Source organism: Simochromis diagramma, unplaced genomic scaffold, assembly GCF_900408965.1.
Source record: "Simochromis diagramma unplaced genomic scaffold, fSimDia1.1 OVJJ01000343.1, whole genome shotgun sequence".
In the NCBI taxonomy this organism is placed as follows: Eukaryota; Metazoa; Chordata; class Actinopteri; order Cichliformes; family Cichlidae; genus Simochromis; species Simochromis diagramma.
The window spans coordinates 13284950-13307394 of NW_024386831.1; the positions used below are offsets into that span (position 1 = coordinate 13284950).

General features: G+C 42.2%; 1 protein-coding gene across 8 annotated transcripts in view; it reads left to right on the forward strand.

Moving 5' to 3' along the window:
• Positions 1-1473: 1473 nt before the first annotated feature.
• fmnl2a (formin-like 2a) overlaps positions 1474-22445 on the forward strand; it is a 49757-nt gene continuing 28785 nt past the window's right edge. For 7 of the 8 annotated variants that reach the window (XM_040028006.1, XM_040028003.1, XM_040028000.1 and 4 more), the window contains exons 1-3: positions 2074-2187; positions 15736-15819; positions 18984-19064. In XM_040028006.1, the coding sequence (XP_039883940.1) occupies positions 2074-2187; positions 15736-15819; positions 18984-19064 (279 nt within the window). Of the gene's footprint in view, positions 2188-15735; positions 15820-18983; positions 19065-22445 lie in introns of all 8 variants that reach the window. The other variant, XM_040027999.1, reaches the window with a different exon arrangement.

A 22445-nucleotide genomic window follows, 5' to 3' on the forward strand; every position in this document is an offset into this window, starting at 1 on the left:
ATTGAGCAGTTGAATTGGTGTATGAAATAAATTTGTTGGTAAATTAGTATTTTCAGACATCAAAATGAGCATAAATGGCTTTTGAATAAGCCAGTGCAGGGGGGAGGGGTTCTTACAGAGCAAAATAACAATACTCAACTTTAAACACGTAATGAGCGAATGAGGTCAGTCAGCTGTGCTTTGCATCCTTGGTGTTTGCAGCCAAGTAACCTCATATATGACACCCTCCCCTACTCGGTCAGTCAAGCAGGCTGAATGAAAGCACTGTGCATCTGGAGAACCTCTGGATTTTCTCCAAAAGGTTGCATGCTGATGTCACCCAGTTGTGCGTAATGTGGTCTCCACCCTGATCACATCAGATTTCATTTTAAGCCATGTTGAAGATCCTAATCTGTTTTTAAAAAAACAGACTGGATCTGATAGGAACTCTACAGTGGATGTTGACTGCCCTTCACCACTGAATATGTACTTAGTATAATACAGATATATATGTATATATGTTTATTACACAAATGTTAAGGTGTCACAACTGAGCAGACTGCTACTACTGTCACTGAATGTTGATCATCACATTTTACACTGAATCCAATGTTCAAGAGGTTCAAGAGTTAGTTTTTTAAAATGTAAGTTCATTGGGGGGGAAATGTTTGAAATAGCTGATAAACTGTTTTGATCAAGCTTATAGTTTGGGTTGGATGTTATGATCCTGAACCACCCCTTAGTCACATTGAGGGACTTTGCCTGATGCACTGGGCACTTCTCCATCCATCCATTATTAACTTTCCTCGCATCTTTGTTTAGCTGTCATTTGTCCCGTTTTTTAGAGGTCTCTCTTTTCCACCACATAGCTGCCCCACCCGGAGCCTGATTCTGCTGGAGATCGCTTCCTGTTAAAAGTTATAAGTTATAAGTTTGCTGTTGCTATAGAAAAGTACGCACAATTAAAAACACCTGTCTGTGTTTGTTGCTTTGACCGCAGTGATTGGTTCGCACATTTTCAGCCAATAAATATTGTCTAATAAGATGACTGTTCTGAGGGAAAAGGTCATTGTGTGCAAATCTTTTCCCTCAAATACAGTCATGGTCAAAATTTAGAAATAGGTGTAAATTAAAATAGCCTTATCTCATTGTGACTACTTATGATGCCTGGAGTTACTGATTTATTACACTCAAAACTGATAATCATACATGTGTAGAAAACGCTTGACTAATGAAGTCATTGTGACAGAGTTTGGCAGGATATTATATAACAAATTAAGTTTATCTACACAAAAAGTGAAAAACACACCGTGGGAAGGATGGATTCACTTCACAGAGTCCCTGCACTCGCTCTTCTTTTGCATGAGGGCGTCCCTTGATTACTGACCCCTGACTCTGGACTCAAAGTACCACAATGCAACACCGAGCATCTCCTTAGCTACGGCTTTGGGAGCTACGCCCCAAGAAGAAGTGGGAGGCTCGCCCCCCTGAAAGGACTCATTGTAAAAGAGGGATGAGAGTGTGCGCGCAGGCTGCGAGTGTGTCCAAGTGTGTGTGAGCGTGTGGACACCCCCTCCTCCTTAACTAGCTGGTCAGCAGTGGAGGGATTAGGAAAGCCGGACCCGCTCACTCACTCATTCACTCACTCACTCAGTCACTACTAAGTAACAGATAGGGTTGCAGTAATCGTGAATCATGCTCGTCGTCATTACTACCGGCTGGGAGTGGAGCCGAAATTGTGCAAGATACGGATAACTGCATAGAAAAGGTCCGAGTGAGTAAGAGGAGTCACGTTTCCAGGTTTCTTCCCTTTGCCGTGAAAATGTTTCATCAGGGACTCCTCTGCCGCCGCCGCCGCTGGCGCTCGGACCCGTCGCATTATGTTACTTCCCTCACATGTGCTTTATGTTGAAGAAGAAGAAGAAGTGATCTGGATAAACCTGCGAGGATCCTGCCAGGGCGACTGAGCAAAGCGAAGAGCGTGCGGATATTTCCCCTTTTTATCGCCGTGCAGAGTTTTTTTTTTTTGTTTTGTTTTTTTCTCAAGTGGACTAAGAGGGGAAAAAGTTGGGGTTTCTGGTCAAAAGAGGAATCATGGGGAACGCAGGGAGCATGGACCACCACACTGATCTCAGGGGACACAACATGCCCCTGAAACTCCCCATGCCAGACGCAGGTGAACTGGAGGAGAGATTTGCAATCGTTTTGGTAAGAAAAAAGTCGTTTGCATCTGTCTTCTCTTTGTTCCCTCCATGCTCCGGTGCCCCGGGACGGGACAGCTGTGTGTGTAGGTTGGACCCTCTGTTTCTCGTCCTGCACGCCCCGATCCTCTCTTTGTTGCTCAGTTAAAAAAAAAAAGTCATTCCAAACAGAAAAGTGTTTGTTTATTTGCACAAGATCCGCATCTGTTCCTCTGATATGACGTTTTTTGAGCTTGACAAAACTTCTAAACTTTGTTGTGTGTTTTTTTTTTTAACCGTAATCAAAGTAGCGATGAAGTTGTAGCAGGATTGGGAATTTCTTGATACCTTCTTTCTTTTTGATTCAACAAGTATCTGAGTCAGCTTTTACACTTTTTACCACATAGTCCTGAAATAGATCAGACACTACGTTTTGGCCCTATAAATAAATAAATAAATAAAAGATAAAATGTTAATATTGTAGCACTTCCACAAGTATATGCATGAGACACCTACAGTGGTAACTTTATGAGTCCAGACACAAGCTCCCCATTGAAGCTTTAAGTGCCTGGCATGTCAGGTCCTTTGAAACATCTGTCACATCATAGGCAGGCAGTGGATCTGTCAACAGTTACCTTACCTGGGCACCAACATAAAGAGTCCTCCATGCAAAACAGTTCTAAACAGTTGATCAAGATACTGACTGTGTTGCAGGGATTCACAAAAGGTTTGTATATAATAGGTTTTGATTGGCCAGATGTGTTGCTCATTTCTTGGTGTACTGGTGTACTAAAGTGTTATTTACCATCTTCTTGGACAATTTTATTTATTTAAGCCATCACAGAGTAACACAGGACTTTCTGCTCTCCAGCTTTGTGCCCCAGTCATTGAATCAAAACCTGCACAGAGGAACAGTGAGGTGAAATTTGAGAGCCGGCAAAATGTGGGTCAAACGTGATTGTCGCCTGGCCTCGTGCCCTCATACACATTAACTGCTTTAGGAGAAGGAATTTGACTTGAGCAAGCCGGTTCTTATCACTGCATCGTCGTGCACTCGTCACGGAGACGAGGAGAAGGTTTTTCATTTCGAGCTTGTCTTTTTTTTTTTTCAACTCGCTACAGAGCATTTTTGTTATGTTAGTGGTGGCGGGGCAGATCGTTTAGCCTGTAAGCACATCACAAAAAAGCAGTTTAGGTGGAAGTCAATTCGCTGTGCTGTGTTGGGGTGTGATTGCTGCTTGTCAGACACTGGTGAATCCCTTTCTGTCCTGGAGGCAGCACGGAGAGAGAGGTTTGACGTCACACTGCTGAGGGATTTAGGCCCTTTTCTTAATCACATCTGCTACTAGAACCACCTACTTCCTACATTTTACAAGCATTAGGAATTCCCCTCTCAAATGAGAAATAGCAAAACAGTTGGGATCTAGAAAATTTAGTTTGTTGATTATAAAACTCATCATTATTACGCTTCCCAGGATACAAAGCCCCGCCCTAATCAAACTATTTAAGTCTAAAATTTCTTAGGATGGCTATCTGAAACGCCCGTCCTCATACCATGTCAGGAACTCCCCCGCTGACTCCTCTCCTCTTCCTTGCTGCCAGCATGATGCCTCAGCTCTCGGTGGGATGGAAGCCCTCCAGCATTAAAAGAACTTAGTGCTATAATCACAGCATTTAGTGTTAGTTACTGCCGTTTAAACCCTAATGTGTCTCAGCTGTGGCTCATGGCAGTTGGCACTATCAAGTGGCACTACGTGACTCTGATCACCTCACTTCAGTTTGAGTGGCAAACGATTAGGATGATTCCCCTCGCTCTGCTTTGTGTCCTGACATAACAGAGGCCTTCAGAGCTGATCAAGATTTAAGTGGGCCATTTAGCCCCTTGTTAGTCACCCATAAAGTTTTATCGATCTGATTGGCTGGTTTCCCCTTATCAGTTATGTAAACTATAACTAAATGACTGCTTTTGGACATGATGATATATATAGTAGTCTTCTTGTTGCATATTGACACCAGATTGGTCAAATAATAGCTGCAGGACTGTTTACTTGCCACTTTTAATAGATTTGATCAACAGGCAAGCTTTGGATCACAGCAGGGAACCATTTGGATTAAAGGCTTGCACAGTATGTAACCACATTCAAGTTGTCCACAGCTTTGTATTCGTTTTTTTCTTTTTAATGAAGGACATATAGTTCTTTGCAATAGTCTTGAGTTGCCCCTCATTTCATGATATTTTGTCAGGAAAATGGGAAATAGACACAGTGATTTATTAAAACGTGCAAACATGAAAGATTAAAAACAAAACATATAAGGCAAAAACAGAGTTTGTACTATTCTAATGAGGTTGACCATCACTTGTTGTAATTTCTTTATGTATTAGTCTTCAGAATTAGTTCTCCAGGCTTCTTGAAGGACATTCAAAGCTCTTCTTTGGATGCTGGTTGCCTTTCCTCATTGTCTCTGTCACTGCTTCAATAATGCTGAGGTGTTGGCTCTGAGGAGGTCAATCCATGACTGATACTGCTCCATCATTTATTTTTTTCTATCCATTGTTCTGAGCTCCTCCGTACACATGATGACACTTTGATCCAAAGATTACAAATTTTGATTCATCACTAAATAAGACCTGTTGCCACCGATTCGTAGTCCAGTTCTAGTGTAATTTTTCATAACTCAGCCTTTACTCCGTTTTTTCTTCCTTATGAGTATCTGCGTGAAAACCACCCTTTCATGTGTTATCGTTGGCATTTTTCATGAATTCAATTAAAGAAATGAGGACATGCTTTTGCAACAGACTGAGTAAAATAGCAGTTAATGTCCAGAGAAAAACTTTCAGCAAGCCTGGAGAACTGTTGCTCAAGAGCACTTAAAAATTACATGAAAGTCTAGAGCCTTGGAAGCAAAATATAAAGAGAAATGAAGGGTGACAAGAGTTTTGCACAGAACTACACTCTATTAAAATTTGCACGGTGTGTGATGTGAAAAGCTTTTCAAATATGAACTCGTGACTCAAATCATCTGAGCAGACTGCATCTGTGTGTAACCACACATGTAAAATTAACCTAGTTTCTACAGTAAAGATTTTGTGTAGCTGCACAAGTAATGTTGACTTGTGTTGTACAGGAACTGGTGTCACGGTGTTCTGTTAAACTACCCACTGAATGCTGGAAGATCCAGGAAGTCCAGGATCTTGGCACAGTCCACAAGATGAGTTAATGTGTCAATGCCATTAAATGGTCCTTCACTGGAGATTGTTTTAGCAAAAATGTTTCCAAGGTCAAGAATAAACTGTTAAGATCAATGCAAAATTCAGTGTTGTTAAAGTTTATCACCATATTATGTCTGTAGTTAATGATTTGTGTACATGTGCCAATCTAAATTATACTTAGAAGTCCCCACTTCTTGGCCGTTGTAATATCTTGTTGTTGTTTTTTTGTACTTATCGCATTTATCTCATTAAAATAGTTGAAAGTTTGTATTTAAGACCCAAAGAAATAATAGAAACTATAACCTTTGCCTGTGCTCAGTGAGCTAACCCTAACTTATACTGGTGTAGTTTTAACTGCCTTCAGCTCCTTCAAAGCTGTAGTAAGTTAAATTTCAACCCACCTTCCTTAGATATGGTTGTTTGCTCTCACTGTGTGTGATTGTCATACAAGTGGCTTGCCTCTGGTGGAGTCTGCAGTTTCTACCAAATGAAAAGCTCCCAGTGAAGTGGCTCATTAGGCCAAGAACTGATCTCTGAAACAGACTTGAGCTAATAGTAATCTGAGGCCTCTGCTGTGATAGGACTGCCTGATTCACATGCAGCCTTGGCCTTCAGTCAGGAGGAGATTAAACCCAAATAATCTTTGTTTAGACGGCGCAGATTGTCATAGAGACATAAATAGGAATTTGTTTGTATGCCAAGGCTCTCTGCTTGCTGGTTCTTTTAAAGCATCTTTGCTCGCTTGTTGTCGTAGTATTGGTAACATAAGTCAACCACAGATGAGTTCCACATGATTATGAGTGAGCCCTCTTGATGTCTAATCTGCACGGCACAGTTCTGTCATGTCAGTGTGCTGCTGATCAGTTAACCATACACTTGCCAGATCCAGACAAAATTTCTGAACGGCATTTTTAACATGTTTCTTGGCTTATAAGTGCACAATAGCTGAAAGCACGTGAAATGATTACAGTCAGTCTTTGGGAGTCACATGTACAGTATTAGTCAGTCTATATGCTTCACACTGAACCAAAGGAAAATGACTCTGTGTAACAGGAATGCAGCCAAGGCCTCATGTCTGCTCTTCTGCCTCAGCTAACCACAGAGTTGACAATCAAATTAGATTGCACCCACATCCAGGAGACCGTCGAGTTGAATCTCTGAGTATGGTGCCTGCTGTCATGGAGACAGAGAAGTTCAGAGTCATTACTTGTTTAAATGCCATATGGGGGGGACTGTAGCTTGGATGCTGTTGTTGCTCTTCTCAGTAGTCTGCCCAGATTACGTCTAAGCTGCTTTGTTTAAAGGCTGCGACGCACCACAATCTGCTGTTATTTCTGCTGTGAGGTACCGCATCTGAAATCCACTCCAGCAGATTAATCACAAGAGTAGCCCTCATGTTTAAATGAAGTCTAATCTGTCACATCGGCAGGTCCAGAGTGGGTTTTTACCTGGAAAACGCTTTCTGGTACTTCCCAGGGTAAGGTGTATCCAAAGTGCATTGGTGGTAATATGCAAATTGTGGCTTTTTGTTAGAATGTCATTCAAATGTGCGAAGACACCGAGCCCTGCATCTCTCACAGTGCTACATGAAACCCAGGAAGTGACTAAGCTAAACCTCTTAGGTTTTTCCACGTTGACTCTTCTTCATTAATAAAATAGAACAGTGGGTTTTGTCTGTGGTGCAGAGGATGAGCAGTGGCTGAATCCCGTGCGTCAGGACCACCAGACAGAGCTGCTCTTTATTCTGTGTGAAGCCCAAGACGGAGCCTGGCACTGGACCCAGAGCCGGCAGGCCACGAGAGGCCTCCACACATACCCGTTTCTATGTGTGTGTGTGTTTGTATCGGTTTCTGCTGTGCTGGATCCCCAGGATACTCACCCACCAATTAGCCAGAACAGCACTGAGGATGTTATGCTCAGGGAGCAATGAAATCCTGCAACCAACGCTCTGGCCTGTGAAATCTCAGAGGGGATGTGAGGTACTGCGGTGTGAAGCGATAATGTGCTGCTCAAGATCCCAAAGCATAGCCTGGAGGCATCTTGCCTGGCTGGCAGAGGCTCAGCTGATTGTGAGAAAAAGTCTCTCAGCTGTGTGCAGTCACCACCCAGTTGAAAATACTGAGGGTCCAATCAGTATTGTTGCTCTAACTTCAGTTTTGACATGTGCACATTCGGGGGTTTGGTTTTCTGCTCCACTATGTGGGTGGCACATAAACCCAAAGGAAATCGTTGACTCTAGAATAACCTTTAAACCTGGCAGCTGGACTTTGTTTTGATTGTACTTTGCTTTTGTTTACCTGCTGAATGAAGTTTCAGTTGCGTGGTTGTGGACTAATAAAGCAGCCGAACACTTTGTTTGGCATCAATGAAATGTTGAATGCCAGCTAGCAACTGTGTTAAGAGGAAAAGAAAATGTCCCTGGGAGTTTTGACATCAGCCTGGAGTCATTGTTTAGACTTGGCTATCCATAGTTATATTTGGTGTAATTCTTCCTGCAGGTGTATGATGATGGAGTCTTAAAAAGACCAGTCTGATCCTTTCATGTGGGTAACAGTCTATTGCCAGGACCAGTCCAAAATTCACACAAAAGAGCAACAGAGTTGCAGCTCTTTTGAGAAGTGCATTATGGTCAGGATCTGTCCAGGCTCCAAGGTGGCAGCTGCACTAGAAAGACATTCTGCTTGGTCTGTCAAAGTTCTGCATAAGAGTGGGTGTTTTGTTGTGACCTCTTAAGAATTAGTTAATGTTAATGATGTTGAGTTTTATCTAAAACTTCCAGCAAATTCATCAGTTATTAGTGTCATTATGACAAGGATACACTTTATCCTCTGGGATTGACACTTGTCAATCCTGGGCCTTGAGCTTAATTTTTGTCCTCAGTTGTGATGTGATGTAACACTTTGTCTCAAAAGTTAACTTTAACATTCTTCTTCAGGCTTTTATTTTAGTACGTTTTTATTATTTTATTCTGTGTGAGACATAAGCTGCTTTTGAAATGGCCACAGTAAAAAAGGCAGGTTCTGTCGGGTAGCAACTTGCCAGAATTAACATCCGCGGAGCAGAATGGGAGGTGCTGTTGAATTTGAATGGACTCCATTAGACCTGAAGACAATGTGGCAGTCTGCTGTTTCAGGTTTTATTGGACAGAAGATTTGCCTTTTACTCTAGACTCTTTACAAGTAGCCACTAAGCTGGTTGTATTTGTCAGGCTTGTGTTAATAAAGGACAAATTAAATGCTATTATTGAGCAGTAGTATTAAATCATCCGGCTTCTTTTTCATTTCATTGAAGATTTCCTGCCACAGGAGGAAGATTTAAAAGGTTCTTTTAAATATTATAATCCATGTAAACTAATTTTTCTCATCATTTTTAACTCAGCCGAGCCATTTTTTATTAACTGTTTTGAACAAACAACATTTCGGGTTCATATTCGCTCTGGAACGTGGACTCCACCTCAGTCCAGACACTTTCGCAACCTCACAACATCTGGTCTGGCCAGAGCGCCTCTGTGTTCATGTATCACTTGTTTTATTTGGACAGCTTCCTGCTGCTCCACACCACCTCCATGATGTTTCCGGAATTTGGATAGCATCCAGCACTCAAGCCACAGTTTTTTTTCCCTTTCTTTTTAATCCACAACTTAAACATATTTTTGCAATATTTTGTGTATTTTACCCACAAAGTGTTATAGATTTTTTTTTCTGTGTCATGCTTTAAAATTGAACAAAGCTGTTGGGCTCCGATTTCAACATCGATCATTTGACTTCTTCTGCATTTTGCTGCATTTGTGGCGAGGCTTGCCGAAGGCACTTTGATGGCATTGTGAGCAGCGTGGATAAAATGAGAATAGCAAGTACCCACTCTTGTTAGAGAGTGTGAAGCTGACAGATGGTCTGCTAAGTCCAGTATGTCATGTTATCGGTGAGCGCAGTGAGGTAAATGGATGAAATGTCGTTGGAATGTGTAAAACGAGAGGCAAAAACATTTGACTCACCGAGTGGTCAAGAGGCATTCTAGTGAACAGCTTCACAAACACAAACGCTACTGTCGGGTCAGGGGGGTCCTGGGGATTACAAAGCTAATCTGAGGACAGACAGGGGACACCTGTGCCCCCAAAGAACGCCAGGGATTACAGATCCACGCTGTGCTAATGAGTGGAGGACAGCTCGGTTTGGACAGCACACGCCTCGGGGCTGTGCAGCTCCTTTCTCCTTTAAGTAGGCTCTTATCTCTGACACTCCATTATGAATATGACAGATTTCGATTCTGCCTGAGCTGCGGGGCTCCTCCGCTCCCCTGAAGGTTAACGTGAAAAGCAAGAAGTGAAGTGAATCATTTATTATGCAGTTTTGCCGTCACATATTAATACTCATAGGGATGGTGTTTTACAACTCACATTAGCCTGAAGCACAGCATTAACCTCAATATAAATTTGTAAATGCCTCAGAAACAAAACACCCCAGCATTTGATGAAGCAAGCATTGGGAGAGACCAGTACAGCATCCAGTCATTTCCGTAGCGTTGAGCAATTTGAGGATTATTGCTCTGACTAGTTTTTAATAACTGATGCAATGTGAGGTTTTCTTGTTGTGGCACGCAGCGTGGCATCAGTCTGCTCATTTAAAAAGACAAGTGAGACGTTTTAGCGAAAAGAAATTGATTAGAGGTCGGAACGTGGCTTTGAATGATGCAAATTGGTTGTTTACAGCAGAAAGACGGGTCTTCTATTAAGGTCATTAGTTTCATTAATGCTGACAAAACAGTTATGCCGCATCTGTTGGTTTGAACACAGAGATTAAGTTCTTCTGGATTGTGGTGCGTTAGCAGGGAGAAGGTAGACGCAGAGGAAGAAAGAGGGGAGCGTGGGTTTGCTACCAACTCATGGCAACCCAAATCCTCAAGGAGAAACCAATCACTGCGCTGAAAGATATCTGAGAGGAGAGCTGGTGACAGTGAGGTGATGTACGGCACACTTTTGTCAGGTTCTGTCTCATGTTACTGTGTAGTAAACACAAGTAAACGCAGTGGAGCATGTTCTGAAAGTGGATGTTTTCTTTAATAGGTGGTCTACCAGGGTTTCTTGATTTTTGGATCGAGCTCTTTTGTTTGCATTCGCTCAAGCCAAAATTGCTTGGTATGTGAGATCACAGCAGGCAGTATGTGGAGTGATGATGTGAACATGTGGTTGTGGATTCTATCTGATGTAAAATTGGTGCTTTATCATTTTTTTTGTTGGCTGTCACAGAAAATTCAAGTGCTTCTCCTTAATCCCAGATCTATGTTTGAACTGCAGTTACCATCAAAGACGTTATGAAGTTTATAACTATTTTTATGTATACTTCACAGTATATGTTTTACTCCTAGTTTGTTCTGCGACACATTTGAAGACCTGCAGGGTGTTTTAAGAAAATGGAAATAAAAATGTGTGTTTTGTTTGTGTGTGTGTGTTTGCACACCTAAAGGTGCAAAACACTACATTTTAGACACGTTCCAAAGCAAGTAGTTAGTTAGCCAGTTGTGTCAATATAGTTTAGATCTTGTAGCAGCATTACTGACTGAAGCAGGTCCTTCATGTGGGCTGTGTGTTTGCTTTTCTAGCCAGCTGTGCTGTGAAGGCTGTGCCTGAGCAGACCTCCTGGTAGGTAGTGGTGGTTGGTGGGCTTTGAGCCAGCAGTCTATTTTTACTTCTTTTATGACTTAAGCTGGATAATGATAGGATACGTGGGCTCTAATAAGTTCTATATTTATGAACCTTAAGACCTGATGTGAGTTAAACATTGGCATAAAGTTATTAGTAGCAACTGTTAAAGTTGAGCTACACTAAAATTGGCCCCCTGTATCTGAGTAAATATGGCATAGTTTAGCACAACATACTGGCTCGTTGTCTCCACAGTACTGACAGTTATTAATGACCTGGATTCATGTTCAGGCTACAGCTTTGTTTCTAAAGGAACTCACTCAGTAACTGTACAGATGTGGGACAGCTGCTTTGGAGATGAAATGTGACTTTGGCAGCATGAAGGGAGGCTGGAGAGCATTGAAACCCCACATTTCACTGAGAGGGGATGGTCATCTAGCACAGTAAATTCCACTATTTTTTTTTCTCCCTCTTGTCGTTTACGTTTTGTTGCCGTCTGGAGGGAGTCTCCGATGCTTTGTCAGGGTCTCCCAACAGGATTGTCTTGTTGACTAAATCCCTTTCATTGTGCTTTTTTAGGATTTAAACTTCCTTGCAGCTGCACTGGTTGCACGCATCTGCTTTACCAATACTTAAAATGGCTTTGCCACCATTTTATATCAGATTATTATTAATTTTCAGCATGAATGAGTGCATCCTTTTAGCATGTTTGCCTGTGTCTCAAATTTCTGTTATGCTTTACTGTTTTACTAACCAGTTAAATTTAGGTGCGTATTCGTCAGGGTGGTCTGCCATCAGGTGTTGGTTAAAAGCTGCCCAGCCCTCCTCAGCTGCACCCCATTAATAACACAGTTGCACAGATACCAGTGTGGTTGTAGACATGGGGTAACCCAGTGAGCTGAGTGCTTGTCACAGCTCATTAGCAGTGGGATGAAATGAAGGCTGGTAGAAGTGGTCTTTTGCTTTAGTTGGAGCCTCACCAAGCAGTTCAGTGCACCCACAGCGACTCAGCAAACCACCCAAGCCACACAAGCACCCAGGCCAAAGGTACTCTTAATTCCAAACAAAACAAGGTAGACATTTAGAAGTAAAAGCCTACCCTCCTTCAGGTTTCTCTCTCCAAAATGTAAAAGCACTTCTGTGTGTAACATAGTAAACCCGCTGGTGGTTTTCTGTCACTTAATGTGACCGTCCGCTCAGGCGTCAGATTGTATTTTAATGTGTTTAGGGAAGACGAATGGATACAAAGCCTAGTCATCTGGTCAGCAGCCAGAATGAGTCAATAGAACCCTTATGACTCCCAATTCCCTGCAGTCAGCACAGCAGCGATCATTCGACTCAAAGCTTCGGCAGAATACTAATTCAATTTCCTTTAGTTAAATATCTACAGGCTACAACCTGAGTTTTTACCATATCCATTAGCCACCCCTAATTTTTTTTACTATTTTGCCAGGAAAATGAGAAAGGGGTGAACAATTTATATAAGAGTGTATAACAGTATATAAGAGAAAATAGTTTGTGCAATTCTAGCAAGTTTGAAAGTCAATATCTAGTATGACCACATTTATTCTTCAACACTGCCTGAACTATCTTACACAAGCTTTCTTGTAATTTATTTAAGTCATCTTCAGGAATAGTTCTCCAGGCTTCTTAAAAGACATTCAGAGCTTTGGATGTTGGCTGCCTTTCGTTCCATTTGTCACCAAGATGATTACACGTTGTTTCAGTAATGTTGAGGTCCATGGTTTGGGGAGGCCAATCCACGGCTGATAGTGTTTGACTCCGTGTTTGTTCTATCCATGCGGGGTTTCACTGCACTGACACTGTTTGGGATCAAGGTTAGGCTGAAAAATCAAAAGCTTTCCAGATGATGATACTTGGTGGATTAGACTCTGAGGATACTTTTCTATGTTCATATTTCCATCAGTTTTCAGAAGATCCCCAACACTGCTGGCTGAAGTCTGTCTTCTAGGAGGCAAAACAAAAAAAATAATAGGTGGTGCAAGTAGGGCTGTTCGATATAACGATATATATCGGATGATGATATAAAAACATCTATCGTTTCATTTTACGTTGTTTCGTGGTGTCGCAAAATAAACTCTTTACAGCAATATTTTTTCATCGTTTTGATGGTCACTGTAGTGGCTATATTAATTTCTTAAAGTTCCCTCTTTCTCTTTTATTTAATATAACCACACTACAGACGGACAAGCGGCTGTTTGTATGCCTTGTGGTTAGCAACAACGACGTAAAACCATCGCGTGTCCGCTTGTTTATGTTCCACATAAACCTTTCACAATAAAGCTCAAGATCCTGTTGAGACTTTTCAAAATAAACTGAATCACGTGAAAGAGCAGATTATTTACGAATGAGAAGTAAAAAAGAGCCGCCGGGTGCTAATAAATAAACCTTAGACTCAAACGTTAGAACAGGCTTTTCCCCGCAGCACGCCGTGTAATAAATACTCACAAAGAAAACGGCGGCCGTTACAACTTATGTCTAAAAATGTATAGTTTCATACATCGGTTAAAACACTGGACTCCAGCTACATGATGCGCAGCTGGAAACACTTCCCGCAAGTCGAGCTGCCCGAGATTCACAGAATTTACAAAAATGTTACATTTTTGTGATTTATATCGTTATCGGGACGATAGAATTCTTATATCGGGATATGAGATTTTGGTCATATCACACAGGTGCAAGATTCTTCCACAGTACTGAGCTGTCAGTTGGATTTTTATTCGTTTCACAGGTCTACTGGGATCAGTTCAGTTCATCACTAACTATTCTGAAGCACAAAAATATGTGGGCGGGGGGGAAACATGACCTAATGAACATAATGGAGTTTTTTTTTTTAAAAAAAAGGTCCAAAAACTGGCTTAGATATTATGTTTTTATTAGGATGAGCTTTATTTTATGTATATTAGCCTTCCTCTCGATAGCTGTTAGTAAAATCCAAAGATGTGCCTTAGCCCGATCCTGGCATCGCATTGATTGTTCTCTTTATAAATGGACCATTTCATAATTAAAATGGTGATAAAGACGAATAGGCTTGCCACACGTTATTATGCAAAAAAAAAATCTCCAGCAAATTCTAAAACAACAAAACAATAGCTCTAAGAGCAGGTCTGACTCGATTATCGTGTTACTCACTCATGGAAATGGGTCTGATCTCGAGATATTTCTTATCCATCTTCCTCTCAACCCCCCCCTCGTGCTCTTTGGAAAATCCAGCGAAGGAAAAATAGAAGCTGAGTGCGGTACCCGCTCTGATAGATGATGCAGCCCAACCAGTGTGGATGGGAAAAACAACCTCAACTCTAATGGTTATGTTTTCTAATTTTTTCCCCTGCTCTTTGCTGAATGGCTCTCTCTCACACAGCTGTATTGTGCATCTGTATTATTGTGTATTCTCTATGACCGAAGGCTGCAGAAACACTCAGTTTAGCTATACACCTCTATGCTATTTTTGTGCTCTTAATGTGTTTCTGTTTTATTTCTATAAGAATAGCTGGTTAACCAGTATCCAGCTGGGTCGCACTTGTGTTTCCATATTCTTTGCGCAGCATACTGGGAGCGCTGGATAATTGTTTGTAGCCTTTCTAAATCCACACGAGGGTGTGGTGAATAATGCTGGAAAGTGCAACATTTTGGACAGCTGCAGAGGTGTTCGTACATGAAGCAGATGTCGATAAAGTAAAACCGGATAAAGAGAAAGAGTTGTGCAAGAGTTGTGTTTTTTTGCACGATCTAAGCTTATTTTCAGTCTTAATGTGTTCACCAACACATGGGTCACATTAGGTGTGACTGAACAACAGGCTCTTCACAGGAAATCACTTGCTTAACCTCATCAAAGAGGAACAGCTTTAAAAAAAAGTTTCAAAGCAAAATACTGAAAGATGTTCAGAGCATCCACCTTTACTTCAGACTCACTTCTGTGCTCACGCCTTCGTTTCTTGTCCTGGGATAACTGGCTGAAGAGTCATAGCAGTAACTTAGAAAGCAGGGTTAGATGTTTACCTGTCCTGCCTCAGCAGATTTCTGTATCTGGCAAGACAGATAAACCATCAGCTGTTTGGTTAGTGGAAGACTTGATATTTTATTTGTAGACTGATGGCAAAAATCTTGTAAGGAATGTAAAAAACAAATTCATGGTCAGATTTCCTTAATCATAGAAAATCTTTTTCTGTGCACTGTTTGTCCAATCTTGTTTACAGAACAGAATATTTTCTTCTTAACAAAGTGGAACTTTTTGTGTTTCCCTCTAAACTTTCCTTTTGTTTTCTGTTTATATATTGTGGCCCATTTTTATAAAACCTCTAAGACGCCTTAGGGAGGGGTCAGTTTCATTTACAGCTGGATTATCCCAAATGAACAGGAGGGAAGAGCACATGTAAACACTTTTGGCGACCTTTCCCCAATGATCCTCACTCACACTTTGGCTAATGTAACTCTTCTGTTGCCTGCTCATTGCTCTGTTTAACAACGAGAGAGCGCGTAACCAGCTGTTAGGTCAGAGGTCCATTACGCTTGCAATCTCTTAATTACTCTCTTTGGGAGCCACGGACACCCTGATGTTGTTGGTGCAGAGTATAGTGTATAGATGCTTGCATCTTACCAATGATGACAGGTTTCTTAGTTTGATTTTATGTTTGGGATTAATGATGCTATTTATTCATTACATTGATCATCGTTTTGATTAACTGGGACCTTTCTCTCTCTTTCAGAACTCAATGAATCTTCCTCCAGACAAAGCGCGGCTCTTGCGGCAGTATGACAATGAGAAGAAGTGGGAACTGATCTGTGATCAGGTGAGCATCAGCCACTCATCTAAATGATGTGATCCGATGTAGCTGCTGCATAAGTCACATTTAATTGATTGTAGCTGCTTAATTACTAAATCATTTTAAATGCTGAAAACATCTGGGTAAGGTTCACACAGAATGATGTTATATGTGCTGTCTGGACTGTCAGCTGAGCGTGTAATCTAGGAGAAGGTCCCACCCCACTGTGTGTCGTGACCGCAACACTCATGCTCCATTGCCCTGCCTTTATCCAGTAAGCCTTTTGCCATCTTTACACGCCACCCTGGCTTCCTTGGTCAAGTGGGTTAAGTGGCACAGCAGGGAGCGCACATCACTTAGCTAGTTGAAAAAACTCAGCCTCTTATTGGCGTCAGTGCTGCGTGTAGGAAATAACAGAGGGTGCACGTTGTGCAATGAGCTGTGGTCTGAGCGCTCTACTCAGTCCGCAACCTCTGTGCCAGAAAGTTTTTCTGCCTCCTTGAACAGAGGAGAAAAGCAGAGACAAGATCAAGACCACCACCCACCAAAAACTGTATTGATAGTTACTGACCCTGAGAGGAACTGTAACAGAGAGAAACCACCAGACTGCTGACCAGCAGTCAGAGATCTTCATGGGGCTGACTGCAAACTGTCACAGTTGAAGTAAAAATAGTCGCTTTCATTGAAGCTAAACATTGCCCAGTGATTTTTGCTGACAGTCTTGGCTTCTCGATGGTCACGCACAGAAAAAGGGAACATGCTCGCCACAGTTCATGTTCATAATAAATGTTTTATATTGTGAATTTAAAGTTTCTTATCCTTTCTGTGAGGATGGGAACCTTGAGACAGACCGCTTTGAGCTGGAAAACTATGGTGGAAATTTTTCCAGCCAGAAAATCGGTTCTGAAAGGAAACTAATTTTCAGCGCAGGAAAGTTACAGCAATGAATTTGTGTGGTACTGAAATTAGCAAGGAAAAAACCACAGTAAATTCATCTAAATATAGATTTACTATGGTAATGCTTCAATCCTGTGATAACATCTAGTTATATAATTCTCTCTTATGAGAAAGGTTACATTTGGAAAACCAAATTTAGAAGCTTAACCTGCTCAGACAATAAAGGTGGACATCAGTCATTTGAAAGTATGCTCCATCTCTTTCCTACACTTTGTTTGGTATTAGGTTGAAGTTATAGAATGAAATAATGCATTTTCCTCAGTTTTACTGTTGACATCAAAGAATATTGCTAACCCAGTTCTTCCAGTTCTTTATTCATTTTTTGTTTTCAAAATAAACCTATACCCATGACACTGCAGGCAGCTGTGGGACTAAGTTACTTTCTGTGTCATAGCTACAGTGAAGCCCTTAATGTAACCATGGCAACAGAGAGAAGCAGAGACGACAGGTACACACCCCCTCTGGAAAACAGCCCTTGCGGATGAAATATTAAACGTTTTCTTTCCAGCAATTATGAGGATTTATGAAATATTGATAAATTGTTGAGGTTGTTCTTGAGGTGGACGCAAGGTTAAAACATCCCGAGTACAAAGAGGGAGATCGGCACGATCAACTCTTCCCAGTCGAATGCTGTGGTTGTGATCTATTTCTAGCCATCGGAGCGTTGTACAGAGGCGTAGTTCATATAGATGAGTCGCTGTGAGAGTACAACAACTGGTTGGCAACTCTAATTTTAAAAGGTTTCTCAGATGTAGAGCAGGAAGTAAAGATCACTGCTCAAACTTAACTTAAACCTGCTATTCTGGACTCTTCATTGCCACATAGCATGTTGAAACCCGCTTATATTCCTCTACATACCAAACATATTTGCTCACTGTGATTTCACCGGTCTTTATAAATTCACACTTTTATATTTGTGAGGTATTTACACACCTCACAGGTCTTTGCGCTCATCATGATTTGCACCGTACCGTTCGCTCGTTATTTTGCAGACTCTCCAGCTCGAGCTTCCAAGCTTTAGAGCTGTCCGCCTGCGTGTTGCTGTCCGCTGAGAGCCGGCTCTTTTTCCTGACGGCTCTCTCGTCTTTCCTGTTTTTATGCGACAGACCCTGTGGCAGTGACAAATGTGATGTTGTCGATCCGTTCTCTGCATCTGTGTACGGAGGGTGGACACCTTTCCAGGATGTGATTCATGACAAAAGCGGCACAGCAAATACTGCGCTGATGAAGCTGACAGTTTGAAGTTGTTTGCATAAAAGCATGTGATATGGATGGCTTTTGGTTACCAGTGAGGGAGGTTTGCAAGTGTATGTGTTCCAGTAATTCGCACACGTGTACGGCCAACCTGTAACTGTCGCTGACCTTTAACGAGATCAGAATCACTGTATCCTGTTACGTTTGTTTGAAGAGATATGGCTGTCCGTTAGAGGAAAGCCACTGGGAGATCAAGTTCTTGTCACTGCCTGCTAAATTCTCGCTCCTCTTTTTGGGGAATCTGACGCTGGACAGTAACTTTCTTTCTTTCTTTCTGGTTAAACATTCTTGCTAGTAAGTGAAACGAGCCGCCGATCTATATCACCTCCCGATCTATAAATCTATACAAGATCAGAGCATTCAAAATTAGGAAGAACACTGGAGAAATGTGACCACACTGCATGAAGAACACATTTTCCTCTCTGTGATATGGCCTGCAGTCTCAAACTGATGCAGTGTGGGCTACGATGCGGCACTCAGCCTGATCCAGACGCTCTTTCCTGCTCAACACAGTGATCCAAATCCAGCACTAATCTGCTGTATCGTATATATTTAGAGCATCGTATATAACGGTCTGGCGTCAAAAGTCTTGCTGGTTGAACTTGGGAGACTTAAACATTCATGTAGCCAGGTGTGGCCACAGTTCTCAGGCAGGCAGCTCTTTATAGCACGCTGAAATTAATGAAAAGATCATCAATGAAATTTGTTTTGCATATAAAGGCTGGTTGCTGTTTACTAGCCATGAGTTCAGACTTGTGAGGCTGTGGTGTGTGTGTCTGTGTGTGTGCAGTCATCTGAATGAACAAAGTGGCTCTGTCAAAAAAAACTGTGAAACTGTGAATATAACTTCCACTATTGTTACACGATAACTGTCCAGATGTTTAGCTTCTGCCCTGTGCTCTTGTTCTCCTCTTCCTCTCGTCTTGTTTCCTCCCACCCCTGCTCATTTCAGTATTTTTGTTTTTTGTTCCTTTTTACAGGAGCGATTCCAAGTGAAAAACCCGCCTCACACGTACCTCCAAAAGCTGAGGAGTTATCTAGATCCAGCGGTCACAAGAAAGGTGAGTGGCCTTGCTAAAACATGCTTCCCTGTTCCACTGGCCGTTTCAGCGCTGTGGCTTTTCCTTCCCCTCTGACCCCTCTATCTCTTGTCCAGGATATCCCTACAACTGAGGAAAAATTGTGCACATGAGTTCTGGAGGAGACAACCTGGGAACTAGTTGCAAAACGGGCATCAGAGTGACTTAGATAGAAAGGAGACAGTTGTTTATCTGGAACCGCCCGGGTTTGAGAAAACCACTGGCCACTGCTGTTCTGTGGCTGAGGGCATGCTCTGCACTCACCATGCACTGCCAGAAAGAGCAATGGAGAAATAAAAGTTTGAAACAAGCTACTTGAATGCAGAGCGACGCAGTCACATGAAGCGCTGCACTCACATCACCTTGTAGCATAGCAGGGACTAACTGAAGAGATCAGGAGCGTCCCAGCAACATGATAAAGATGGTCTTATGTCATCTGAGCAGTCAGTTCTGGCTGTTTTCCTGGCAGCTTGGAAGGGAGAAGGGAGTAAAAGGAGGAGCTTCGTGAAGACAAGTATCAGCCAGCTCTTAGGGGTTTGCCAAAATGAAGTCTTTTTGGCCTGGCTGAGCGAGCTGTGGGGGGAAGGTTGGGAGACCAGCGTCTGTGATAAACAAATTAACCAGAAGACTCTGCCAGAATAACAACAAATCGCTGAATAATTCAATTTGGATTGACTGGAGTTAAGATGTTAAAGCACAACTGGTTAGCTAGAGCAGCACAAACAAAAGCTGTGATGACTAAGGTAAAAAGAGGAGCAGAAATGTTTTATTGGTGCAAGAAAATACCCCAGACAGCACATTCTCTGTGTGTAGCCAAAATCAGCGTTATTAATGGGTACAGTGAGGAGTGACTCCTAATGGTAAATTATGCAGCTTAGTCAGGAATGAAAGAGTAGCTTCAATAATCTTTAAAGAGAAAGAACATAAAATTAATGCGATAAAAGTTTTCTCTGCACATACTGCGTCTCCTAGTACACCTAAATTGTTGAAATGCTGACAGTTCAATAATACGAGGCTCTCACAGAATTTTAAGAGCATTTTGAATGCTAGTTTAATTTACAACCACTCAGGTTAAGACTGACTGGTGATGGTGGCTTAGGCTGCAAAATATATGCTTTTCAATGATAAGTTCAGCAGTTTGACTCCTAGTTCTCGGCCTTGCCAGGCTGGGACTTTGTTTGCTTTTTGGCACAAAGAACTGCATTTGCAGCATGTTAGATGGTGACGATAAAGAGCTAACTAGGCTGATCTGGAGTATCGACCGTCACAGAGACTGCTTCACCTATCTGGCTAATGTAATGCCTGAGAGATTGCACTTATAGAAGATCTGATAAAGGCAGAAAGCACAAAGAAAGTGACGCATGTCAAAGGAGACATGATAGACAAAACACTGAAAGGCTGTGTCAGTGGTAGAGGTGCAGGTTTGTTGACAGCTAGTATAAATCTGCCTCTCTAACTGACACTGACTGTGAAACTATAGATGGAGAAGTACTCCTCTTCCCTTCCTTCACACATGCTGCTGAAGTTTTCACACATGAATGCCTAGTATGAGGTAGTTACTGGCTATCACTGTGTTTAATTTTCACATTTCTTATCTCATATGAGAACCGGAAGAATATTTTCAGGTGTGTAATAAATCTGTTTAGCTGTAGTTGCTGGGAAATGCATAAGCTTGGTTCTGGCCGAAGGTAACAAAATCCACCTACAAGCACTTTTTAAGCTCTCAAATTAACTTTTTTTTTTATCCGCCTAAAGCTGAGGTGTCAAAAACAATGTTGTTGATTGAGCTTTAGTGGTGCTAGTAGGTGTAATTGTAAGCAAGGCTGAGCTGTCCACCTCCTGGTTGCAGCTTTAAATTTGGTGTCTCAACTTTCTCCTCCAAATCTCCCGTAAAATTTGACTAAGCAAATTTTCCACAGTACTTGAAGGAGTTGGTGTTTAAAGCTCCTGCAGTCTAAACACTCAGCACACTCGTTGTTGGTTCAAGTCGCATCCTCCTTCTTTTCTCTTTATCTTAAAGTCATCTGTGTCTACATGACTAACTGATCTATATTAAACCCCTTTAAATAAAACAAAGCTCTCTTTATTTATTTACCATCATATTTTTACCGATTAGTCTCATAGGCTGAGTGGGCCATGTGGGATTTTGGAAAGTCTTTGCCTGTTCTTTGCCCTGATCGGAAACCTCAAGTGGTCAGGCACAGGGGAATCAAATGAAAACAGAAAGTGAGTCGGGTAATGGCGAGGGAGGGAACAAGAAATAGTGAATAATAGAGTGGGTTAAGGGGGTAGGTGGGGGGGATTTGAAAGAGATGGACAGTGAATGAGAGAGTGAGAGACAAAAAAAGAAGCACGAGAGAGTGTGGAGGAAAAGAAAGAGTTATGGGCTTCTTTCTACATTCCTGCTCCATCCCCCTTTTCTTCAAGCTCAAACAATTGCCACTTTGTGCCACTGTGAGAGAGCTGGAGGTCATTGCCTCTGCTTTTCCATAGGCAGGCTCCGGTGCATTCCTCGAGGCAGCTCTCAACCAATAGGCAGCCAAGGAGGAAGAGCTGCAGTCCAACTAGTCCCCAAGAATGTATCAGCTATTGATTTGTTTCCAGGATGAGCCCTCCTGAGCTCACACTTCCCTAAAAACTCCCTTTTTTTACCCTCCCTTCTCTATGGTTTCAGTGCTTTCCATGCGCTTGCTTTCCCCTTTCACTTCTCCCTCCGCGTCTCCTCCTTTTTCTCATTTCCCCTCGTGTCGTCTTCGCCCTCCCTCCCCACTGTCTGCTCCTCTCTCTTCCTGCTCTCTCCGTGTTGCAGCTGGTAGCACTTAAAGTGTGGAGTGCGGGGTGTTTGGTGGGGGCTCCGAGAGCCTGCGCAGTTCTCCCGAAATTTGCTCGGCTTTCCACACAAGCGCACAAACGACTCCTCCCTAATAAAAACACTCTGTTTCTCATCTCCTCATGTTCCAGACACACGCCGCCTAAGCCCAAAGACACAGGCCATAGCTATGGGAACAGCTCTTGTGAATGTTAATAATAGGTTAACGTGGGACTGAGCTTCGTTTCCCCCCTGATACAAACGCATCATGGAAAGTGACTAGGCCCTCCAGCCCTCGATGGACTTCTCTTCTCTTCTCTTCTCTTCTCTTCTCTTCTCTTCTCTTCTCTTCTCTTCTCTTCTCTTCTCTTCAACCACAGCTATCGGCCCAAGATGACCATATTAGGGATATCCACTCTCAGTGACATCATATGGAGAACAGCAGAAAAAACTGTATTTGCTTTAGTCTCATGAGGATTGCCTGCACTTCCGCTGACCTCGTTATTTGAAACAATGGCAATGTTTAGTATATTGTATATATACAGCAGGAAAAA